This window comes from Diadema antillarum, unplaced genomic scaffold (assembly GCF_040938485.1).
Source record: "Diadema antillarum isolate AM-2024a unplaced genomic scaffold, OU_Dant_1.0 seq00000385_RagTag, whole genome shotgun sequence".
In the NCBI taxonomy this organism is placed as follows: Eukaryota; Metazoa; Echinodermata; class Echinoidea; order Diadematoida; family Diadematidae; genus Diadema; species Diadema antillarum.
In genome coordinates, this window is record NW_027271383.1 from 439,717 (window position 1) to 464,666 (window position 24,950).

General features: G+C 37.5%; 1 protein-coding gene across 3 annotated transcripts in view; it reads left to right on the forward strand.

Annotated features, from left to right (window-relative positions):
- Window positions 1-24,950, forward strand: part of LOC139731800 (general transcription factor IIH subunit 2-like) — a 92,080-nt gene that overhangs the window by 24,068 nt on the left and 43,062 nt on the right. For all 3 annotated transcript variants that reach the window (XM_071642673.1, XM_071642675.1, XM_071642674.1), the window contains exons 5-9: window positions 2,489-2,539; window positions 12,775-12,829; window positions 14,325-14,430; window positions 21,042-21,132; window positions 22,814-22,901. In XM_071642673.1, coding sequence (XP_071498774.1) covers window positions 2,489-2,539; window positions 12,775-12,829; window positions 14,325-14,430; window positions 21,042-21,132; window positions 22,814-22,901 — 391 coding nt within the window. The remainder of the gene's footprint in view (window positions 1-2,488; window positions 2,540-12,774; window positions 12,830-14,324; window positions 14,431-21,041; window positions 21,133-22,813; window positions 22,902-24,950) is intronic.

Consider the following 24,950-nt stretch of genomic DNA (forward strand, 5'->3'; position numbering starts at 1 on the left):
CCAAAGCTTTCTTCATCCGAAAGTGAAATAAGGTTCAATCATTGTTATGAAGATTCATTTTTCTTATTAACACAAATGTTTTGTATACCTAGATCCTTGTAGATGTTTGTTATACAGTCATGAAATAGACCCTTTCATTAATCAGAGTAGTCATTAGGTTAATTATTTGAAGTGGGATAATAAACTCAGGCCTGTTTCTGAAACTTTGCATTTAAATTCAACTCAAAATATCAAATCACCTGCTACTTTGTATCCAAACGCAAGTGGATTGCTGAAAGGCTAGCATATGATAATCCTACAAAACTAGAAGATTGTACGAAACTAGAAACTCGATTGCATTTAAATGCAACTCTAAGAATCAAATGCAAGTCCATCATATCACACTCAACTTTGTATTTTTGGATGTCGGTTTCAGATTTCTTTTTTTTCATTTTCAGATGGGACCGCGCCCTACAGAGCATTAATGCAGTGAATTAGAGTGCAAGAACAATTCTTTCTAGAATATGGCGATAGGAATTTGAGCAAAAGATTATGATCATGACTCAGGAGAGGAAATTTACATTTATATACATTAATACAGTCCACACTTAAAATCATTTTGACAAAATCATACGAAAGCAAATGCAAGTCTCTTCAGCAATGCACCTGCATGTACATGTAAGTGCAAAGTTGCAGGTGATTTTTAGATTTGTGTTTGATTTTTCAAGTTGAGTTTGCAATGTAAAGTTTCCAGAAACGGGCCCAGGTTTCCATCCCGCTTTCTCAAGATCTCTCTGAATGTCGCATTTGTTGCATTATTTTTACTAATCTGTGCATGATTTATGCATGAACCAAAATATTTTTGTTGCAAAGATACAGCAGGCACATTTCGACGGTATAAGGAGTAAGATATGGATAGCGATCTGCATCGTAATCCTAATCTTACTCTGTAGAAGGAAAATTAATTATGCATAATGTAAGCCAACTATGCGTAAGTTGATATGTTTTGCTCAGTCCCGATTATGTCGACTTTGAGGCAAGGTTGACTGTATTTGCTCTCTGAGCTTTTCTGTCAAAATACCTTGCAATCCCCTAACTTACTGAATAGTATTAAAAAAAAAAAACTAGTACCATGGTACATGCAATCAATAATGCTTAAAAAAAACAAAAACAAAAACCTCCAGGTTTTTTTTTTTGTGTGTGTGTGTGTGCTACAAATGCTTTTCATGAGATCAGTTACTTATGTAGCTTTGCTGTTTTCATAGAATGAAATAAACCCCTTTACATTGTGATCATGTTTGAATACAGTGTGTAATACGGAATTTCATTACATTTCATATCATTTCATTTATTTCCACTTTCATAATTGGTTTACAAACTTTGCATTAAAAAACAAATAAACAAACAAACAAAAATACATGATGTCAAATATGATAGTGGTGGAATCATGATTAAACAGGAAAAATTTGGAATGACAAGATTAGCTCTACTGCAAAACTGCTTGTGAGGTGTCTGCCAAATATGTTTTCATCAATGTCAGTCCATTTGTACTTTAATCTCTTTGCCATATTCCTGATATAGCAGATACGGATGCTGTAAGATATTGGCTGTAACAAAATGAGCTTGTCCTTGTACAAAAACTATTGCTCCATGAAACTGATGTTTGATACGCTTTCTCCTCATTTGGGATATTCTTTCCCACCTGACAATTATCAGCTCTGTTTAAACAGGGAGGTGTTAGAGAAGGAGTGGAATCTCTATCTAATTTGTGCAAATTTATGCGTAGGTTCTATAGCATAACAATTGAATGCTAAGCATTCCTCTGGCTTTGATGTTCCATGCTCCAAGCCGCTCTTCTGTAGAGTTTTGACATGGAGACCAAATACAAGGTTCTTAATTTTAACATTTTTAAGCTGTGTTTAAGAGAAAATACTGAAATCCTTAGTGAAACTTAATAGTTATATGTTACAAAACAACCCTTTCAGTTTTTCTTCAAATCTTCTTGTTATCGATATCCCAGGGCTGAAAAAAGGAACTTGAGTATCGCATAAAAAGTTAGCATTTCACCATCTTGTGCACATTTGTGCATAATTTTGTTTGCCAGAATTACTACTTGAATGTGAAATTTTTCTGTTTAAATAATTGGCAAATACATGTTTCCATTGTTAATAACATTTTGCAGTTAAAGAAGTGCAATTTTTTACTGATATTGTTCGTGTGTCCTCTTCTCTACAGACAAAATAATTGCGAGCAAAGATTTTGAAAGGGACAGTGAACTGTTGTGTAATTAAATTTGCTATTTCAGCAGAAAAGCTTCTGTCAGTGAGGTTTCATTGTTGAACAATGTGTGGTTGAGATTGTTTATAAAACTAAATCAGGTTATGAGTTCAAATAAAGGTCTGTACATTGCAACGTATATGCAGAAGATGTTAATCCTCTTAAAGAACATGTATAGAGAGTATTATTTGCATTCAGTCTGCGTTCTTATTTGTTTTCATTTTATTTCCAGCTTCTTGAACACTTCATAGAGGAGTATTTTGATCAGAATCCCATAAGCCAAGTAAGTTCAAAATAGTGACAGTAACCGTGGTACAAATATATAGATCAAGATTTGTTTTTTTTTAAGAGCTGCAATGCATGTAATGGTTGTTCATATCACTCTATCTTTTGTGTTTAAAAGAGAGATTAATTAGCATTCATATTATATATTCATAATGTAACTTGTGAGAAAGTTGGAAAAATGCAAAGTGCATTATATTTTTATTTCCCATATACAATGTTGTTGTATCTATGCGATGCCTGAAGGTATTTCCCTGAAATTAACTATATACCGTCACTGGGGTGACAAGACCTTGAATCTGCAATTTTGGTGAAAATGACTTTTTTGGATTAATGGTCAGATAATCAGTTAAGTGATGTCCTGTCCAAATCCTAGCTGTCTTACCCCAAAAATGAAGCAACAACGGCATGTCAAAGGAATGTCTATCCCATTGGATACAGTGCTTTGGCTGCCAGGTTTTTTTGCTCTCCTGAACATTGGACATTTTGTAGATACGAGGTCTTGTTGCCCCAGCAGCGATATATGTATTACCAATAAAGATTCTCTAGAGAAAGTTTTAGACCATGAGGTCAAAGATCAAAGGTCAAGTGAAATTCTAAAATTGTTTTTTTTTTCTCCATTTCTCAGAAATGGTTCAAGGTATCTTCATGGAACTTAATACATATGCATGTACTGCCTGACAGTGATTCTCTTGAAAATTTTGGGGTCATGGGGTCAAAGGTCAAGGTCAACTCAAAATTTCACTATTTCCCTCATACAAATTACAAACAACTATGCAGTGCTTGAAGGTATTTTATTGAAACTCAGCGTATACATGTATTACCTGATAGAGATTCTCCGAGAAAGCTTTTGGCCAAAAGGTTTGCGGTCAATGATAAGCCGAAAATGCTTAATTTTACTTTTTCCTCCATACGTATGTGGCTCATGGTGGCTCAGGGTGTCACCATGAAACTTGGTATGTATTATACATGTACTGCCTGGCAGTCATTCTCATGGGAATTTTTGAGTCATAGGGGAAAAGGTCAAGAGTCAAACACCAGGTTAAAATGCTAGAATTTGACCATTTAGTGCTGAAATTACACTTGTAGTACCTTGAAGATTACTCAATGTATGAACATGAAACACATTTATGACAAACATTTGATTTTGATTTTTTTATGCCTCCGCCACGAAGTGGTGCCGGAGGCATTATGTTTTCGGGTTGTCTGTCCGTCCGTCCGTCCGTCCGTCCGTCCGTCCGTCCGTACGTCTGTACGTCCGTCTGCATTCATTTACGCGATAACTTGAGTAATATTAACTGGAATTTTACCAAACTTGGTCCCAAGTATAAAGTATGATGACGCAATTACTTGATTAGATTTTGGGTGAAATCGGCTTAAGGCCAAAGGTCAAAGGTCAAGGTCAAATCATGAAATTGTATTCGTTTACGTGATAACTCGAGACTGGATCAAGCAAATATCACCAGACTTTGTCCAAGGATGATGTATGATGGAGCAATTACTTGACTAGTTTTTGAGGGAAAGCGGACAGAGGTCAAAGGTCAAAGATCAAGGTCAAATACTAAAATTTATCTGTTTACGTGATAACTCAAAACTGGATGAAGCAACTTTCACCAAACTTGGTCCAAGGATGATATATGATGGGGTAATTGGTTGAGTCTTTTTTTAGTGAAATTGGCAAGAGGTCAAAGGTTAGAAAGTCAAGGTCAAATGCTAAAAATGTTGCTATTCCCCCCATATCTATGCAATGACCGAAGATATTTTCTTGAAACTTAGTGTAGACATGTACTACTGCGTAAAGATTCTCCAGAGAGAGTTTCATGTCATATGGTCAAAGGTCAAGTGAAAATGTTACAATTTCACTTTTCTTGCAAATGGTTCAATGTATCTTCATGGAACTTGGTACATACGCATGTACTGACTGGCAGGGATTATCTAGGGAATTTAGGGGTCATGGGTCCATAGTCAGGGGTCAATGTCAAGGTCAACTCCTCAAAATTTCAATCTTTCCCTCATGTACTAGTATATGCAATGCTTGCAGTATCATTTTTTAAACACTTGATATATACATGTATTACCTAATGGAGATTTTTTGGGAAATTTCCTACCAGAAGGTCAAGGTCAAACATTAAGGGTCAAAGGCCAGGCTAAAATGCAAAAATAAGAAAAAAAAATCTGTTCTATACTGTAATTACACTCTTTCTTCATACCTTGAAAATTACTCAATGCATAAACTTATAAAAGGGTCGGTCAAAAGTCAGTTAAATCGTCAATTCCCAAAATACATGTACCTGCACTCTATCTTAGACAATTATAGCAAACTTACATGTAGTTCAAGGAAAGTGAACATTCAAGACATTTCTGACAAACCTATCATTTCAATACTTTGCCAGTTATGTGAAACTGTCATCAAGTCGTCACACATTGTGAAGACATTGTGCTATACACCTATTGGGAGAATCATGCATTATGGCGGAGGCATCATTTCTAGTTTGCCAATTACATGTACATGTGGAACTGTAGTCACACATTGTCAAGACATGCTATAGACCTATTGGGAGAACCATGCATTATGGCAGAGGCATACCAGTTGCCATAGCAACATTTCTAGTTTCTTATGGCCTGATGTTGCTGCAAAATGAGAGCTTCTGCATTTTGAAGTTGCTGTAGATTTTCTTGTGCGCTTCTTGGCTCTGAAGGCATGTAAGGGTAAGGGTAAATTATCAAATGAGCGCCTACAAGCATCTGTGTCTGCATGACTTTACTTTGCACACACACGCTGATCAGATGCTTGCTTGCTGACCCTTGCTGGCCTGATGGGCCGGTCAGGATGCTGCGTGCCCAAGGATGGGTGATCACTGTATGTATGGCAGTGTTGATTGGTTGTGATAGTGATTTTTTATTGGAAGACAAGGTGCACCATCGTCGCAAGAAAAAAAATAACCCAATTTTTCTTACATTCGCAACAACTTCATTTACTTGCAATGGTTTTTACTCCATTCTCACCATCTTTTAGAAAACTTTCAGATTATTGGTGGTTGATCAAGGCACTCTGAAAGAGCATAAATGTGTAAAGTTTGAAAATTGCTCACTTATGACCTGTATAATATGCACTGATATGCTACTGATATACGGTCAGTTTTACAGTAAAGGGTGTAACTTTGATGTGGCAAGGGTCAAAAATTAAAGTTGTGTTTCCATTTTTATCTTTGCCTTTATTTCATATAGGAATGTCTATATTTTCAATATTTTGTCATTCCAGAGCTTAATTCTTAGGCTAAATATGAAAAATGAAGTGACTATTATGGAATTTTAGATAAATTTAGGTAAAAACGACAAGACTGTTTTGGTCACCCACAGCAACCAAATGAAGATAAATGGTGGATGTAATGCAACTTTTCATTTGCTGTGAACATATATTTGAAATATCAAAACACTTTTCCCCCAACAGATATTCGCTCTTGCAATTATTTGGATGTGAACTTCAAATTCCAAGGTAAAAATGGTACCTGACAAACTATTTTTAAGTTAAAAGAATGTTCTAGGAGCAAGAGCCACTCTAAACATAGCCCTAAATTATCTCTTGGTAACAAACATTTATCAACCCAAATCCCAAAGAAATTCGATTATTTTTGACAAAGTTGAAATTTTCAGACTTGTGAGTTTCGGAGGCTTCAGTTAACAAACTAGTGTGTTTCGGAGGCTTCAAAACTGCCAACACAAAGTTCTAGTTCTGTATTCACTTAAAATAATAAAACTACTGTAAGCAACTATCACTACATGCTAGAATAACAACAGGGCATCAATAAAATGTGAATAACAGTATACAGATGTACATTTTATGGCAGTGCATAATGTTTACCCTTCATACAAATTGTACTTATTATTATAAGGAAATTGGCTTCCACAAAAGTGAATAACAAACTGTGTACACTTTGAGCAATGCTCAGTTCGAATTTATGACATTACATGAGGCAATATGATTCTAAAGGAAACTGCAACAGTAGCAATAAAAGTACACTGATTAGGAACATCTTTTTTCTTTTCTTTTTTTTTGCGGCTTAAAGTTAGCAGCAACGCATGTTTCGGAGGCTTCATCATGACTGTTAACATGCAAAAATGGTCCATTTTAAGGTGATATGAAGTACATTAATGCAGCTGATTGTTTCCAAATAACTAACAATGTTGTAACATGTAAAATAGTATTTATTTGTATGCAGAAAAAAAGACTTCCCAACATATATGTTAAGAGACAAAGAAAAATATTTTAAATCTTTATGCTCAGTTGTATACATACACTGTATTTGCATATCCATGACTTTGGCAATGCAGAACATGATTAGGCTACACACATGTACAGCTGTATGCATTTGTCAAACTTTTCATCATAATGCAGTAAGAATTACTTTCAATGAGTTAGAACTGTAGCTATAGACTTGATGCAAAGATTATGTTTGCTTGCTTTATAAGTGCAGTTTGTGGGATGTATATTGACATAAACCACCCATCATAATTGCTTTATAACATGTGAAATCAATTTCAACTGTTGATGAGAAAGGGATAGAAAATAGACTATGTGATGGCATGACGGTTAGATTACAACATAGCATTGTAAAATATAGAAAGGGGAAAAAAGGCTTATAAACATTCTTTTGCATATGGACCATGCCTGATATCCCCTACTATAGCTATCAAATGCAGTGATCATGGTCATACATGTAGAACAGCAATCTTAAACACCGATCAGCCATTCCATGTAAGGGTCATCATCAAACTGTCATCATCAAAATGGAGTTGGAATTATAATCAATATATTGGTGATATTATCATGGAAATCACTAGAAATTGAAATGGTCAAGATCCCATTCATCTTTTTGAATCGCCTCTTCAAAAGATAAATGTACATACCCTACCCATGACTGTGTATGAATTTGAATTAAAAAAAAATGTTGACCAAATGTATAGTTCCCTATAATGATAGTTAGAATTTTACTTTCTTTTTCTGTGGTATACAAGTCACCCCTGTTTCATATCATTTTATTAATATTTTTTTAAAATTCTTCAAAGGCTTCTTTTTTTAAAGTTATTTTGTAAAATTCCAGTTTGTGTGACTCCTGTGACAGCTAGGAGGCCTGTTTTTGAAGGTACACATTGAGAAATTGCTAACAGAACTTTTACTGTTTCTAAAAATGACAAACCTTTTTAGCAAAAAATTCAAAAGCAGCAAATGTGTTTAAATATCTAAGTTTGTTAGAAACCCACAAGTTTGTTTTAAATAGTATATAAACCCACAGACTACAGTTTTAACCCTTTGAATTTCAAAATAGTTAGGGGCTTGTAACTTTTTCCAGAAAAGCCAGGACTAAACAGATTATAAAGATTTCAATCATTTCAGTATTGTTCTTCATGAACATAACTTCTCCAGTCACCCACCCATGTAAACTACATGTACCCCATGGCAACAGGCTATTTAAGTACATGTAGAGGTCTATATGTCATTTATAAACAATCCTATCCCAACCATTACTGTCCATTTACTGCACTGAGAACTACATCCGCAAACATGTCATAGAGTCTCACACATGTATGCAAAGAGATGTTTCGTAACACAAGTTACATTTTGTTTAATCAAAAATAGTCAAGAGGTCACTGCCAGCACGATAAAGTATGGAAAATAGGGTATAGTATCAAGATTGTGTTGCACCTAGCATGCATCAGATCTGACATACAGATTGACATGAAAACCTGTCTGAATGAAGTATTCAAATGTCAAAATTCCAAAACAGTACCCTGTGATCCAAGTCACACCACAGAAATGATAATCTGCAAGATGTTAGCTATTTTCAAATCCAATCACAAATTTATTGATTAATCACTTTCCTCCAAATAAGTATTGGAAATGAAAGCCAAAGAACTTATTAAGAAATGGAAAGCTGAAAAAGTCAAGATTTTAGTATGGCAAAAACAAATGCCATGTGAGTAACAATGGAATGGATTTGTCAATGGGTTATAAATGAACATGTAAAAGATTGTGTTTCGAAACTATTACACTCAGATGATAGTGAGTCGAAAGTGTAAAAATCCAAAAAGTATTTTCCACCATGTGGTCTTGATCATGCATAAAAGATACAACCTTAAATTCAAAAGTATATATTTCTTAGTTACGTGTATGCTTCCCTCTTGAATAACCATCTATTAAAGTCCTTGAATCTTCAGGACAGGAATAGTGTTCAGTTCTTTAAAAAAAAAGTGTATTTAACACTTAATAATCAAGTAATTGTTTGGTCTTCATTAACAAAGTCTAACCAGTCACAAGAGTGATACAAATATGGTCACAACACTTCAACTTCTCTCAAGAGTAAAAATGAGTTATCCAACTTTAAGAACATTGATGTATCCACAACTACTTGCTTTATTGCACTACTGTTGCATGATGTGGGCAGGCATGCAAGCTGGAAGTCACTTTCATTACTCACAATATCTAGCCTGTTCCATTGTTTCAAATGGAAACCCACAAAATAAATGCTTTTCATACATTTAAACAACTATCTACACCTTGCTTGAGGAATCATTAAGTCTCATTCAGTCCAAACAGTTATTTGATAGACTTAGAATTACAAAATTGTAATCAAAACATTCCATTTACATGCTGTTAACATAAAATGAAGCCTCCGAAACATCTGGAAAATTAATTTGGTATGCTGTAATGTTTTTATGAAAATCATGTATGTTATGTAGAAAGTGATGGGTAAATTGTGTCTTTTTTGGTTGATATACACTGTTTAAACATATTTGTGGGGCAACATCCTCATCTGCTAATATCTTGTTGCTGAGTGAAAAGGTGAGTTATGTGTGACACACTGCACTGTGTAAGAAAAATAGGTAAATCGTATAGTAAATCTATATTGGTGAGTAAACAAAGCAGCCAGAAAACTGAATGTGATTAAATATCTTTAGATATGTCATAAGCGATCATTATGTCGGTGAACAATAAATCTAATTTGATTTTGTCCAGAGAAAATCACAAAAATGCAGTGTTAACATCCTTTTGAAACCTCCGAAACCACTTTTTCTCTATAAAGTGAATTAGCTCAAAAAATTATTGCAGTATCATAATGTTTTTATTATTTTTGTTGTCAGTCCATGTCTGTTGATGATTTCATGGCATAATTTGGGGCAAACACTCAAAGAATTTATCAGAAATGTCAAATTAGATGTTTTTGCTGTTTCGGAGGCTTCAATGCGTCTCGGAGGCTTCACGTGTTAACGGAAAATTTGTATTGTCTCCTATTTTCAGAGAGTTTGGCGGATCTTAACTATTTTTGGTCTATTAGGTTAGGGCCCCATATCCTACATTTTGACATCTAGATTAGGTTGCTTCCCTTATCTATATTCATATTATTTGACCAAACACTTTGTTTCGGAGGCTTCAAAACTGCTAACGGAAATTTCACTTGATGGAATAAAATTATCACAAAATTTCAAATAGCCCTAGAATCAAGTAAACTTTGATGTAAGTCTAAAGTTTAGCTGCACCTTACTATTTTCAGCATAAAAGAAAGTAACCAAAACACATCCACTGATCATTATTGTCCATCAAAGTTTGTAAACAATTGTTAACGGAAAATGAAGCCTCCGAAACCTCAAATTTGAAGTCATAGTATTCTAAAATAAAGGGCCAGATACAAACCAAACTAATTTGGTCATTTCAATTGACCATACAACTATGCTTTTAACATAAAAAATTAGATCTCTGCAGTTGCTGTAGAAAATTATTAACATTTCAAAAATGTTATATAAATTTCAATGCAACAAAATAGTCATTTTTAGGGTACATATGTGACTGTCAAAACAAAACGCATCAATACCTGGACCTGATTATGCTACCCAAGGTGGCTACTCATAAGGTGACTCACATGGGAAAAAATCTTTGAGATCTATAAATCTATGTGTTCAGGGTGGGCCAAAAGGCTAAAAATTGAAAGTTACACCCTTTACCGTAAAACTGACCATACTGTTCACATACAGCAGTTGCGTGAGCAATTCATACAGATCTATCATGGATTGGATACAAGGAAAAGACATTGACTAGAGGGTAGAAATGATACCGAATGTTAGAGAAAATTAAACAGATGAAAGTTTGTGACAACCCAAGCTAGACTAGCCATCTTTCTACTTCATATTGTCTTACAATTGAGTTTACCTACAGTAGACAGTCTCAACGTATAGTTAGTTTATTTGGATAAACTGTAAGAGTTATAATTGATTTTGAGCAGTTGAAATTCATTTTGAAAAGTTATGATTGATTCTGGAGGAAGTTATAGTTGATTTCATAATAGGTCTTTTGATAAGATGGACTTACAGCAGACTTAGAAGTTATGATTGATTGATTCGGGAGGATTTTAAGTGATTTGGAGAGCTTATGATTTATTATGAGCTTTGATAAAATTGGGCACGGGATCATGAATAACGATCATTGTTTTCACAAATATCATCACACAGTTCATTATGTGTAAAACTCATGGTTCTTGATTTTCAGTTCATTTTTAGTTTAAGAAATGTGTTGAAATATAAGTGTAGCATTATTCTTCGACCTAGTCCTATCTCTAAAGCCCCTTTTACACTTCAACGGATCACTTCATGGATCATCACAGATTGAAATCCATGGTGTTCCAGCGTATGACATCACAATTTTGCTCCACGTTATGTTACCTCGAGGAGCTTGCTCTGAATGTCATAGTGTGGAGTTGAGATCCCGAGGGACAGCTTAAATCAACTGGTGCCCTGAATGAAGTAGTCTACAATTGTTTATCTGTTTTATATACCGAACAAAACTAAAATGAATGTTTACTTGGTCAATCGCAATCGCGCTAGCCAGTTCACAAATCGTGATCATCAGCACAGTGATAGCGTTATGTAGGCAGTGGCCACATATGCCTTCAATACAGGTAGCTCTCACACTGTGAATGTCACATAACAAACGCAAGCATTTACAAGTCAACGCTGAATAAAGCTACGGAGTGACTGAATTTCACTTACCGATTTAGGCATATAATGTCATGTTGCAAATTCAGTGACAGTGGTTCCTATGAATTCTGTACTGCTGTGATCTACGTAGACTGTTAACAAATTGCTGTCTGCAAATGTGGAGCTGTTTGTACTGCAATTGCATGATATCATACATGCGCTAAGAAGCGCTAGCGATGATCTGTGTGTACGAAAGGCAAGGGTTGTGCAGAATGGTTGTGCACCTTTCGCTGCACTGCTTGGGTGGGTTCTTGCGCTGCAAAGGCAAGACAGAAGTGCAGCGCATACACACGTCCGCATACTACATCCGGGTACTTGTGATTGAGGCCAGTTTGAATGCTATGAAGCAGTCTGCTTGGTTACTATAAGGGCCATTTGGATGCTATGGAGCTCCGTGCTGCGCAGGCCATTGCTAAATTTAGGCCCATGACTTCAACCAACCAGAAGCAATATGAGATTTGATTGGTGAATTGACTGAGAAAGATGTAAGCAATTTCAAGTACTAAATGAGAGCGGACCCTGACAAATAAAATTAAGTCCTCAAGAGAATTGTGCAAAAGTTTGAGAAGACTGTGCATTTTTCAGGAAAGCCTCTCGTAAAGGTGCAGAGCTGGTGTTTTTTTTCACTTGTGACACAGCTGGTTTGCAAATTGCCTTCCCATTGTTAATGTAGTGTGGACTCCTCGTCGCCTTCATCATATTCATTTGCAGGTGGAAATGGTTACAGTGGATTCTTTTTTGATGGTGCCTATGACTTTTCCTGCTTCTTGTTAGAGACATCATGACACTTCTGCTGTCTTCTAAATGATATGTATATCTGTGTCTGTCATGCAGCAATTTATTGTCAGCTGTCCATATGTATTGGCAAAACACATGGAATTTCAATCCTGGATGGGGCCGGTGCTATTATGTAGTGTCCCAGAATAAGTATGGAGGCTACACGGAGTACATGAACACAGTGCCTTCTAAGAAGAGTATGGTGTGATTTTCATCCATGAATTTTGGGATGAGAATTTAAGCAAGCTTAAGTTTTTCCAAGGGCATGCCGGAAGAACAAGGATCACACTGGATGACTTCACAGTGTTTACATGGTCTTGCTAGAGACGGCAAGGTTGATCCTGGAACGCGATCTGTGTGTTTGTGTCTTTCACTTGGACATGATGTTAGTATCATTGCTTTGCTAACATGATAATTTTATGATGTATACAGATTGGAATCATCACTACCAGCAACATGAGAGCAGAAAAACTCACAGAATTAGGAGGTGAGGTGATCTGGAGTTTGTTTTCTTATTAAACATAATCAAGGAGTATTAATGCTAAAAACATAGTACTGATAAGGGCCCACGAGTCATTTTTTCATAAATTCCAATTTTCTTGGAATATATCTGAAAGCTCCGCCGAGAAACTTGTCTGGCTGAGACAGTTTGTTGAGATAGTGAGTTATTTTTTGTAGTATTTTGAGTGAAAAGTGTGGAATACCTACTTTTATTCTGAAAATGCCATCCACGTTCAGTAGTGGGTTGTAAAACGCTGCTAGTATGGTGATGATCGAATGATGTCCAAGCTGTAGTATTGAATCGCCTGCAAAACAAGCTGCGGGTGATTCACTTGCTTGATATATGATCATTTCACTTGAATGTAAGATATTACATAGCAGCCATGCTCGTGTAAGCTCTGAGACTGAGTACTTCCGGCGAACCTTTTTGTCAAAATTTGAGGAAATTCATACGAAGTCTGCTGTAATGAAAGCACTCAGATGAAGTGGGGAAAATTCAGCTAATTTTTTACTGATATAATAAAAGGGAGCAGCATATGGCATTTCATAGCTGAAACAAACGTAAGTGCATTCATTGCTTCTAAAGAAAAAGTTAAATTACTTCAAATTAGGCTAATTGTGATATTCTTTGAAAGAAAAGGTGGCATAGAACGTTACTATACAAGTGCCGAGCTTAGAAACCATCCCTGGAAAGGCAAGCTTCATCGCATTTTCGAATTTGGAAAGCCCATCTAACAATGATGAATGTGAATAAACAGCAAACCACCCAGCATGGCTGAATGAATAACTTGAACGGTAGCAAGGCCAAGCGAATGCTGATAATGACTTTGGCCAAAGTGTTTTGGGCAGGTAGTGCATGAGAGACATGGAGTTTAACCTTTTATTTGATAGATTGTCGTTACTGTTGGTGTTTTTAAAGCAAATTATTCAATTGACACGGAAGAGCGTGAGATTCACCTTTCATTAGTATGGCTTATTCCTGGGTAAATATCAATTTACACTCTCCTAGGAAAAACAGTTACACCTTTGAAACTGTACATGTCATTGTCTATAGAACATAGTCTACAAGTACTTTGGCTTTGCTGAGTCTATTCGGTAATGTCTCAAATATCAGGCATGTTCGGTGAGTTTCAGTAAGGTTTTGAAATAGAACAATGGTATTCTTCTTGCTTTATGTTGCACAAATCTTTTCTGTGAGGTTGGAAATCATGATAAGGGGCTGGCTTAAACTCTATTTGCAATTTCATGAGATAGTATTAATGTTTTATATCTTTGAATGTACAGTGTAACCTTTGTATTTTCTCATATATCGTAGTCTCTTTCTCACACTGCATGAAGAGTATTGTGTCTTAGCAATGAAAGGCATTGTAAAATGTATGCGACAAACACATGACCAGATATAGTCTTTCTTGGTTATTGCAGTGATAACCTACATGTACTTGCATCTCTGGACATTTGAATTTATTCCTTGTATTGAACAGGCAATCCCAAGAGACACATGGAAGCTCTGGGGAAGTTAAGTGACAAGTCTTGGCTGAAGGAGCCTTCTCTGCAGAATGCTCTAGAACTAGCTGCAGCTACACTCAGGTTAGTTGAACTGCCAGACATGTGCTTTAACCTGTTCCTCCTGTAATTAATAAAAAGCCTTCTATGCTCCCAAATAAGATTCTTTATGCCTGTCAACAAAGAATGACCAGGTTGGTAATCCGCCTGTGTGAAAGCATCGCTCATTGCCCAGCATCCATCATGCATCATCTGTTGTCTGTCATCTGTTGTGCGTAAACAGTATACATTTGCATCTTCTTGAAAAATCTGGGATGGATTTTTACCAAACTTGGCAGGTAGCATCCCTAGGGGAATAGGATCTCATTTGAACTAATACACACCATGCCCCTCACGGGTGGGGGGTGGGGGTTGAGGGAGTCCAAACTCCCCCATATTAAGACAAACAAATAAAAAAAATATTCTTCTCTAGAACCAGAAGTGATAGAGCTAAGTTTACACTATGAGTTAGTACTTATCAATTACCACAGTTTCAATCATGACAGAGCCAGGAATCACCCCTTGGAGCCTTGAAACTTAGTGTATACATGTATTATCAAACAAAAATTTTCCAGGGAAAGTTTTGGGCCATAACGTCAAATGAAAATGCTTAAATTTCACCTTTTTCTCCATATCTCGGAAATGACTCAAGGAATCTTCATGAAACTTAGTACATTTGCATGTACTGCCTGTCAGTGATTTTCTTGGGACTTTTTAGGGTCATGAGGGTCAAGGTCAGAGGTCAAGGTCAAATGCTCAAAATGTCACTATTTCCCCATATCCAGGCAATACCTGTAGGGATTTTCTTTAAATATGGTGTATACATGTATTCATTCCAGATAAAGATTTTGTTGGAAAGTTTTGGGCTGTTAGGTGAAGGTCAAGTGAAAATGTTAAAATTTTACTTTTTTCTCCACATCTAGGAAATGGCTTAAGGTGTTTTCATGAAATTTGGCAAATATTCTATATACTGCCTGACAATGATTCTCTAAGGAAATTTTGAGGTCATGGGTCAAAGGCCAGAATAAAGTGGCAAAATTCTTTTCCTTAAAGACCTAATAAAATGGTTTAGGCATATTTTTCTCAATGATGTAATAATATTATAAATTCTAAGTAATTCTATGGTTGTGCAGAGTTTTTTACTGTTCTGTATTTTGTTGTATATTTGTTAACATAATGGATGCAATTTCCTCGGTTTTGGAAAACTTTCTATACTTTCGCCGCATGCGGCGCACTATCACTTCTAAATTGTGATGACGTCTAAGAACGGAGTCGTCGATATTGATTGTCCGACCAGTCTAGCCGTAGCGCCAGCGAGCTGGCAAGGCTATGCTAGCGCAGTGCAGCGACAGCCGGCCGGCGGCTGCACTAGCACTGGCTAGCGCTGGCGGGGGAGCGAGCTAGCGAGCGCATAGCAGGTGCTGCGCTGCACTATTGTCATTGGCTAAGCCTTTAGATAAAAGAATATTTAATGAATTGTATCGGATTTAATACTGCCAATAATACAGATTACAACTGTGGTACGCTTGGATATCCATTATTTTCGGCAAACTCGTGAAATAGGCCCCACCACTGCGTGTCTGTACTAATAGTAATACTACGGCGACTCACCTGTTTAAATACTCATGAATTCAGCCCCACCGTGTGTCATCCATCGGTAGGTAAGCACGGCGGTGGGGCTGCCTTCCACAGTCAATACTCGTGAATGCGGCGAAAATGACTTCATAATATGGCTCTCGACTAATTTAACGGCCAATTTAACCATAAATACAACCCTGCCTAACCCTAAACCCTAGGAGGACCTACCCTTGCTTGCTATAAACGCACGAGTTCGGTGCACGCGCACTGCGGTGGGGCCTATTTCACGATAGCCCCACCACCACTGTACTGTACTAACAATACTACGGCGACTCGCCTGCTTCTCGTTATAGGCCTAGACCTACTCGTGAATCCAGCCCCACCGTGGCATTCATCGGTAGATAAACACGGCGTTTGGGCTTCCTTCTACAGTATGATTTTCAGCATAAAACAAAAACTACTCGACCAAAATTGACGATCATTCTTGGTATCGTTTTTCTTAGAAAATGGCGCATCTAAATTACTGATAACAAATATTGCAGAAACTGACTATGGGAAACTGGTTAGGCCTTTTTTTTTTTTTTGAGCCACGACCCACCCTGTAACAACATATCCTCCTAACCGTTAGGCGTTAGAGTGTAGCCTCTGTACTACTACCAAAGATTCTGCTATTACTACTTACTAGTCTACTAGACCTAGTGCCGTAGTGGTACTAGTAGACTACTACTACTAGTAGACTACTATAACTACTAGTAGACTGCTACTAGATCTACTACTAGACTACTACCGGTACTAGTAGTTTAACTTGTAAGCGCCGGCCGACGGGCCAGGCCACGGCTGGGACGCTCCCGCTTGACTGCTGCAGCCGGAGTAGCCGCTCACTTTGTGAGCGAGCTGGGTCTATTCTTCTAATCTACATACTAGACAAACAGTTACAACTTACAATGTCAATCATGTAGAATACAGTATATCCTTTCTAACGTTAAACTATATGGGGGCATACCAGACATACCACTCTGTATTTCCCAGGCGATCATTTCCGTGAGGTCTATTCTCGGGCTTGGTGCCATGTTCATACGCTCTTACACTGGCAGCGGGGGAGATGCAGCTGGTTCATATCGGTAAGATGCAGCCCCACGATAACGTTCTGGTTCATCAGCTGCCTCTCCCTCCCCATCTTCCCCTTCAACTTCATGTGCCTCCTCTTCTTCTCCGCTATCGTCAGAGCTGCAGTCTTCATCATCATCATCAATGTCGAAGTTTACCCATATAGGGGAAGACATTATGCTCGAGGTACCAGGTATCTGTGCAATTTAGTGATAATGTACGTGGTACTAATGCGTACATGTCGACAGTCAGTGGGTCGACCGGGAGCGCACATCCCGCGGGGCCCGGGCCTGGCCAGGCTAGCTATCGTGTACGCGCGTGTACCAAGCTAGTAAATCTGAGTGCTTGTGCTGAGCGGCGTCTGCTAACTGAGCACAACTCCGTGCTTATACGTCATCAATCGGTTCAGGGGTGTTGGTCACGTGACTATCTTTTCCTCAAAAGCTGCAACGGGGTCCTCCAAAAATGTGATATTTGGGGGAGTTTTTAGAAGCGATAAAAACCGGAACGACACTGACAACTAAAATACATTGATAATCATGACATATATTTTACATTTCTTTTGCATATTAAAACATTTTGCAAGCATTTTATTAGGTCTTTAATGCCAGCTGAATTATGAAAAGTGGATGTTTCTAGTTTAGTTAGGGATTATTTGCAGAATTGTGGACCAGGTTGTCAGTGGGCAATGGCTCTAATCCTCGAACACAATTTAGCCATCCACGCAAATGAAACCTAGTTCCAGGAAAGTAAACACTCGACACATTTGTGACCAACATATCATTTTATTTATAATTTTTTTGCCAATGAAGTGAAACTAGCATCTCAACATTGTCAAGTCATATTATAGGCCTAGGGGGAAAACCATGCATTATGGCATACCAGTCGCCATAGTGACATTTCTAGTTCCATTTAAATCTCTTTAAACTGCATAGTCAAATTTTTTAAATACAGTAAACCTTGCTGAAGTCGACATCGCATAAGTCGACAACTCGCTTAAGTTGACATGATAAAAAAGTCCAGATTTTTGCCTTTGTTGTTCCTTGAAAATATCCTCATCTTAGTCGACATTTATAAGTCCACAACTTGCGTATGTCGACATGATTTTCAGTGCCAACTGAGCTGAAATACAAGTATGTGTAATCGTCTTAAGTCGCCATAATTTTTAGCTCAAATTCTTATCGCCATTCTCTGAAAAAGAATTGTTTTCCCACTCACTAGACCATTCGCGTCATGCATCCGTTGTTTTGTACGCCTGAATATAAAGGGCATACACTCATTTACACTCGAGTAATACACGCATTACCCAAGGTAATTCACTTTCTCCCTTTTTTCCCTCTCTCTTTCTGAGTGTTTGTGTCTGTGTGTATCGTTTGGTGCAGTTATATCAGCGTGATGCAACTTACGGTGCAAACGTGGAGCTAAAGCTCCATGGTCCAATGAGGGTGCAACGGGAAGTTGTTCTTGAACAATTTTTTTCTCACTCTTTATCTCGTTTAGAATTACATGCATTGTACAGTGGGATGTGCACTTGCCTTCTAAGCTAAGTCAACAAGATATTTTGTGTGATGACAGTCAGTAATGTATACAATTTTTGTCAAATATACTTATACAGTATCACACCTCTCTGCACGCTCATCATTTGTTCATGCATCTCGCAGGATATGTTTGTTAAGGGTGATTTTGTTTATCCGAAAATGCAATGAGGTTCGATCGTTACTCTCAAAACACACAAATTTTGTACATCCAGGTCTTAGTAGAACTATTCGTTATCCGAACATGAAATAGGCGTTTTTGTTAATCCGAATGTTCTAATGTTAATTATTCTGAAGCGGGATTAGAAACCTGGGCCCGTTTTTAGAAACTTCGCATTTAATTAATTGCAACTCAAAAAATCAAAAGGAAAAGGAATCACATCACACGCAACTTTGCGTTTAAACGCAAGTACATACGTTGCTGAAAAGACTTGCGTTTGATAATCATATGAAACTTGAAAATTGTACGAAACCGAAACTCAATTACGTTTAAACGCAACTTAAAATCAAATGCAAGTCCATCAAATCACACGCAACGCTGAAAGACTTGTGTTTGCTAATCATACGAAACTAGAAAATTGTACGAAACTAAAACACAATTGCGTTTTAAAACGCAAGTCTAAAAATCACTTGCAAGTTCATCAAATCACACGCAACTTTCCATTTAAAAACACAAGTGCGTTGCTGAAAAGACTTGCGTTTGATAATCATAAGAAACTAGATTGTACGAAACTGAAAGTCAATTGCGTTCCCAAACACAACTCTAGAAATCAAATGCAAGACCAGCTGATCAAATCACATGCAACGCTGAAAAGACTTACTTGCGTTTGATAATCATATGAAACTAGAAAGTCGTATGAACTAACACTCAATTGCGTTTAAATGCAATTCTAAAAATCAAGTTCAAAACGCAAGGACGTTGCAGAAAAGACGTTTTTGGTATGAAACTAGAAACTGCGTTTAAACGCACCTCTACATATCAATGCAAGTGCGTTGTTGAAAAGACTTGCATTTTCTTTTTTATTTCGTACGCAAAATTAAAATAAAACAGAATTTTCACCCTGACTGAACTTACTGTAGTAGCAGGGGAAAGACATCGCAACATTTACATATTTCAAACTACTGAAACGCATGCAACTTCACGAAATATCAATGAAAAAATGGTAACAAATTGTTGCAGTTCGCTATGCTGAAGGTTTAAATCTCAGTCCAAAGTTTAATTAGTCTGACAATGGAAAGAGATATGTTTTTACGAAGGTTAGTTAATCCAAAAATTAAATGTTGTTTTCGGATTAACACATTTTCCTTTTTTCAGACGGGTCCGCGCCGCCGTACAGAGTGGTACTGTTGCGAATCGGAGCGCGAGAACAATTCTTTTTCAGAGTATGTCAATAGAAATTTAAGCAAAACAAATATTGCGACTTAGAGAAGGAAAATCATACATGTTTTAACTCAGTCGGCACTGAAAAATCATGTCGACAGAATCATACGAAATCACAAGCATATCTTTTCAGCAACTCACTTGAATTTAAATCGCAAAGTTACATGCCATTTGGCGAATTTGCGTTTGATGTTACAAATTAAGTTTAAAACATTAGATTTCTAGAAACGGGCCAAGGTTTCCGATCCCACTCTCTCAAAATCTCTCTAGAGATTGGGCAATTTTGCCGTGTCGTTACCTTGTATCCGCGCGAGATTCATTCATGAACTAAAATAGGATAGTTGCTTAGATACAGTTGGCATATTTCGACGGCAAAGGGAGTAAGATTTGGATAGCGACCCGCATCACGATCCAAATCTTACTCTGTACAGGGGAGATTCGTTTTCATATGTAAGTCGACAAAATGTCGACTTACGCGTAAGTCGACTTTCGCGAAAGTCGACGTGTTTTGCTCAGTCCCGATTATGTCGACTTATGCGAGGTTGACTGTACAGTGTACTTGGCAGGTATTTTTACCAGTGTGATGGAATATACAAATGGACACCATGCCCCCTTAGAAGCCCTCAAACCTACCCACCCCAAAAGTTTGCAATGTTCTCAGGTAGCAGTTCGTAAGAATGCATGAAAGGTGAATTTACAATACTTGGGTTAGCATGAGACCCTGGGTCTCTTGTTAGCTGGTAAAATTGATCATATACATACTAGATTGAACCTGGGAAGTAAGTAATATGACAACAACAACAACTAAAATTAGTAGTTAGGTTTGTTTTTCCATGGTACAATAGTAGATTGTGAATTGTAGATGTTTTGGAGACCACAATTTCCACCTTTATTCTATTCCGGAACCAGTATTTATTAGGCATATCACACTCAACATGTAGAAAACAAAAATAGATTAGTTCAATGTATTCCTCAGAATTAAATGTAAGTGCTCATATGATAATGTGGGACCAAACACATTTTATGTTCACTCTACCCTCCTACCCTCTTTGTAGGCACATGCCTGGTCATGCTAGCAGAGAAGTTCTGGTCATCATGGGAAGCCTGACATCATGTGACCCAGGCAACATTCATGACACCATACAGGTAGGCACTATTCATACTTGCCTCATATTTACCACCTGTATAGCAATCACTCTTGTGATTTGATGTTGAAGCTTTAGTCCACAAGTTGGCATCTTTAATTTGTTCTAGCTCTTGCATAGAGTGAACATGGGGCTATATGGAAATACTGCACCTACATAAAATTAGTTTCTCCCTACCATCATTCAAGCATGAACATCAGGCATGATGTTTCACCAGATAGTAAATATCTCAAAAGATCAGGAACTGTGGAGAGAATAATGAAAACAATAATACTGCTATTACTGCAGTCAGGCAAGACCTGGCGTAGAAAGCCCTGCATGGAGCATTTACACGTCATAAAACAGAGGTATCATCACCATACAGTGCTCACTGCTTAATCAGGAGGGGTCAAGAGACAAGTTTTTCTCCAGTTTTATTAGCGGTACTCGCTATTGGCCCGTGCAAACCACACAACATGAAGCGCAGTATGTAACCATTACACTAAACCATGCACAGTTACCAAACCTGCTGATAACCACAGCAACAAATACATGCACGCTATGACACGCAGACACAAAACAGCGATAAGAAAAGACACAACAGTCTCATAATTTTGGCAAATGCATCATCGGAACAAACCTTCATTCATTTGATCCACAGAATAACCCTCTTTTAGAGTTCAAAGTTCATAGCAAGTCACAATGCCTACCCTATTAATGCAGAGAAAGAGGCAGCTATGCTAAATTTCAAATGCTGCTTAACATGTAACAACATGCACATTACATCGACGGTTGTGACGATCATACCAACACATTTTTGAAAGAATGAAGCTAATCTTTTGTCTCACGAAGCCAGGTAAACACTCCTTTGTGTGTGTGTGTGTGTGTGTGTGTGTGTTTACCTCACTTCGTGAGAAAAAAGATTAGCTTTATTCTTCCAGTTACTACCACGATGATGAACATCTTCCGTACTATTGAACACAATTTTCTCATATTCATACCCCTGTTCTGCTGTCACGCACAAACCACACAATGCATGCATGTATACTATGCATGAACAGGGAGAATATGGGGCGCAAGGACTGAAGGGGTGATACAGTATATTAAAGTGCATGAGTAGAAGCTGACAACGTACAATAAGATGACACTCAATAAGACCGTCTCTGCATTGCATCTCACTGTCTACAGCAAATGTTTAGACTGCAGTCGGCATAATCTATCAGGATCTGGTTAGAAAATAATCCGTCTGGTATAAAAGGAAATGAAATCCCTTCAATTATTTCCAGGGATTTACTCATCATTTTAGACATTGACATGAACAATTGGAAGTGTTTCAGCCAGATTTGTCCCAATAAAGGGGTTGGTTCTGATTAAGCAGTGGAAATAACACATGAAAAATTTGTTATATCAAGTTTTGTTGCACTTAAGCTGGGGTTCCCACAAAAGCGGTTCCCAATTAACAGGTGAGCACTGTACTATGTATTGCTCTTTAATTCTTATGGAAAAACAAGGCTAAGAGTATCATTATATCCTCTTGTAAGTCATGATGCAAGTAAACCTCTTACACATACAGGTGTACTTAATATGTTTGATTGACGTCCACATGATCAGCAAGAATTAGATAGAATTAGATATATGTTTATGATGAAGACATACAAGGCCACATTTGCATCACACATGTAAATCCATTGATTTCTACTCAGGCTATGAGGGATCACAGCATTCGTTGCTCAGTCATTGGTTTAGCAGCTGAGGTCAGAGTGTGCCGCAAATTAGCGACAGTAACTCATGGTGAGTCCTTACTGATAAATGGCTCCCATCACATTCATTGTTGTTACTATAAGAACCCATAGAAAATCTGTTACTTTCTACTAGACATAAAATCTGTAAACTTGTGTATCTTGAATATCTGCTTATGATTAAAAACAGTGACATCAATATTTTGCAATGTTACTTTTTTATTTAATATTGTAAATGGCATAACTTACAAAAGATTTGAGGTATCCAAATGAAGCTTGACATACAGGTATACATGTATTAAAGTATAAGTGGACAAAGTTACATGTTGTACCAGCATATCACTTAGTGTGTTGTAAGGAATCTCGCTTTCCTTTTTTCTTTTCTTCTTTCTTTCTGACAGATTTTATGAATGTGATATCTCAACAATGACTTGACCAATTAACATGAAATTTTCCATCATCTTATCTCTTGTCAATATCTAAATAAAGAAAGCTAATTGTTGAATTGTCTGTGATGTAATCTAGGCACCATTTTGTGATTTTGAGATGATATCAAATGATCAGTCATATTTTGATAACTAAATATATATCTTTATTGGCTGATCTTCTTACACTGTGCTTATCAGTTAAGCTATCATGACACACGCTTTTCAGAATATTTTAACCCTAACTAGGCCGGGGGGGCCTCCGAGGCCCCCCCCCCCCTCGACGTTCCGCGCGATGTATCGCAATCGCAAAAAGCTATCGCCGCGACGTTTCATGACTTTTTTCTTTCGAGTCTCCCGCATCTTTTGACACCGAAATTTGCGACGCTCTGTGGCGCGCGTGGTTCCGAAGTTACGCATAAATATGAACACGCATGTCGGACCAAAAATTGCTCAAAAACGTTAATTCGTGTACAATTTCAATGCAAACTGTGCTTACTGGCAAATTTCATAAAAGCATGGTTATTTTGGTGTTTTATTTGATTAAAATCAATGAATAACATATTTTCTTGTTCGAAGCGATGTCGCGGACAAATTTCATCGAAAAACAATGAAAAACATAAAGTCGAAAAAACAATGAAATACATAAGAAATTCAAAAAAACAATAAAATACTTAAGAATTTTTTCTGATATCACAATTTTTTTTTGATTACATTTGCTAAGGACACTAAAAAGAATACTTACACAAAAAATGTGCCTGTTTTGAGCTTTTTTTTGTGATTTATACCAAATAGTCTGGTTTTATACATCATCGTGCATAAATTAGCATAATTTAGCATAAATGATGATTTTTTGAAAAATTAACTTCATGGTATTTTAGATTACATCATAGGCAATGTGTGTGCCAATTTTCGTACGCTATCGCTATCGTCTGCGGTAGTCGACGGCTGAGATAGGAGGGGGCCTGGGAGGCCCCCCCCCCCCCGGCTCTATCAACTACCTAAATAGCCCGGCCTAGTTAGGGTTAAGCATTTCAAAAATGTTTCATGTGCTCCGAGCAATAATGCTTGTGTTTACACCATGTTCCTGGCTGGCCGGGACAGTCACCAGGCCTCCTTGGACAAAAGGGGTATGACATGAGACAACATGGTGGGACGGGATAGGCAAATGTGACAGGCTGTGATTGCTGTGTCAGATTTTTGTCCCCGTCCGAACGAGTTCGAGCATGGGGGACTATGAAACGGGCTCCGTACGTGTGTGGTGTCCGTGTGTCCGTCCGTCCGTCGTGTGTCCGTCGTCCGTGTGTCCGTCCGTCGTGTGTCCGTTGTGTGTGCGTCCGTGAGTGTGATCAAAATCTTCAATTTGCTACTTCTCTGTCATTTATGAGCCAATTTTGATTCTGTTTGCTTTATATGATAGCACTACATGGGAGCTTTGAAACTTCTACACAGAATTTCAGTCGTGACCTTTGACCTTGACCTTTGACCTATATTGTACATTTTGCTACAAAATGCTACTCCTTCGCCATTTCTAACCCGATTTCGATTCCGTTTGCTTTATGTGATGGCACTAGGTGAGGGCTTCAAAACTTCTACACAGAATTTTGACCTTTGACTTCTTTGACCTTTGACCTTGATTTTTTGACCTATATTGTACATTTTGCTACAAAATGCTA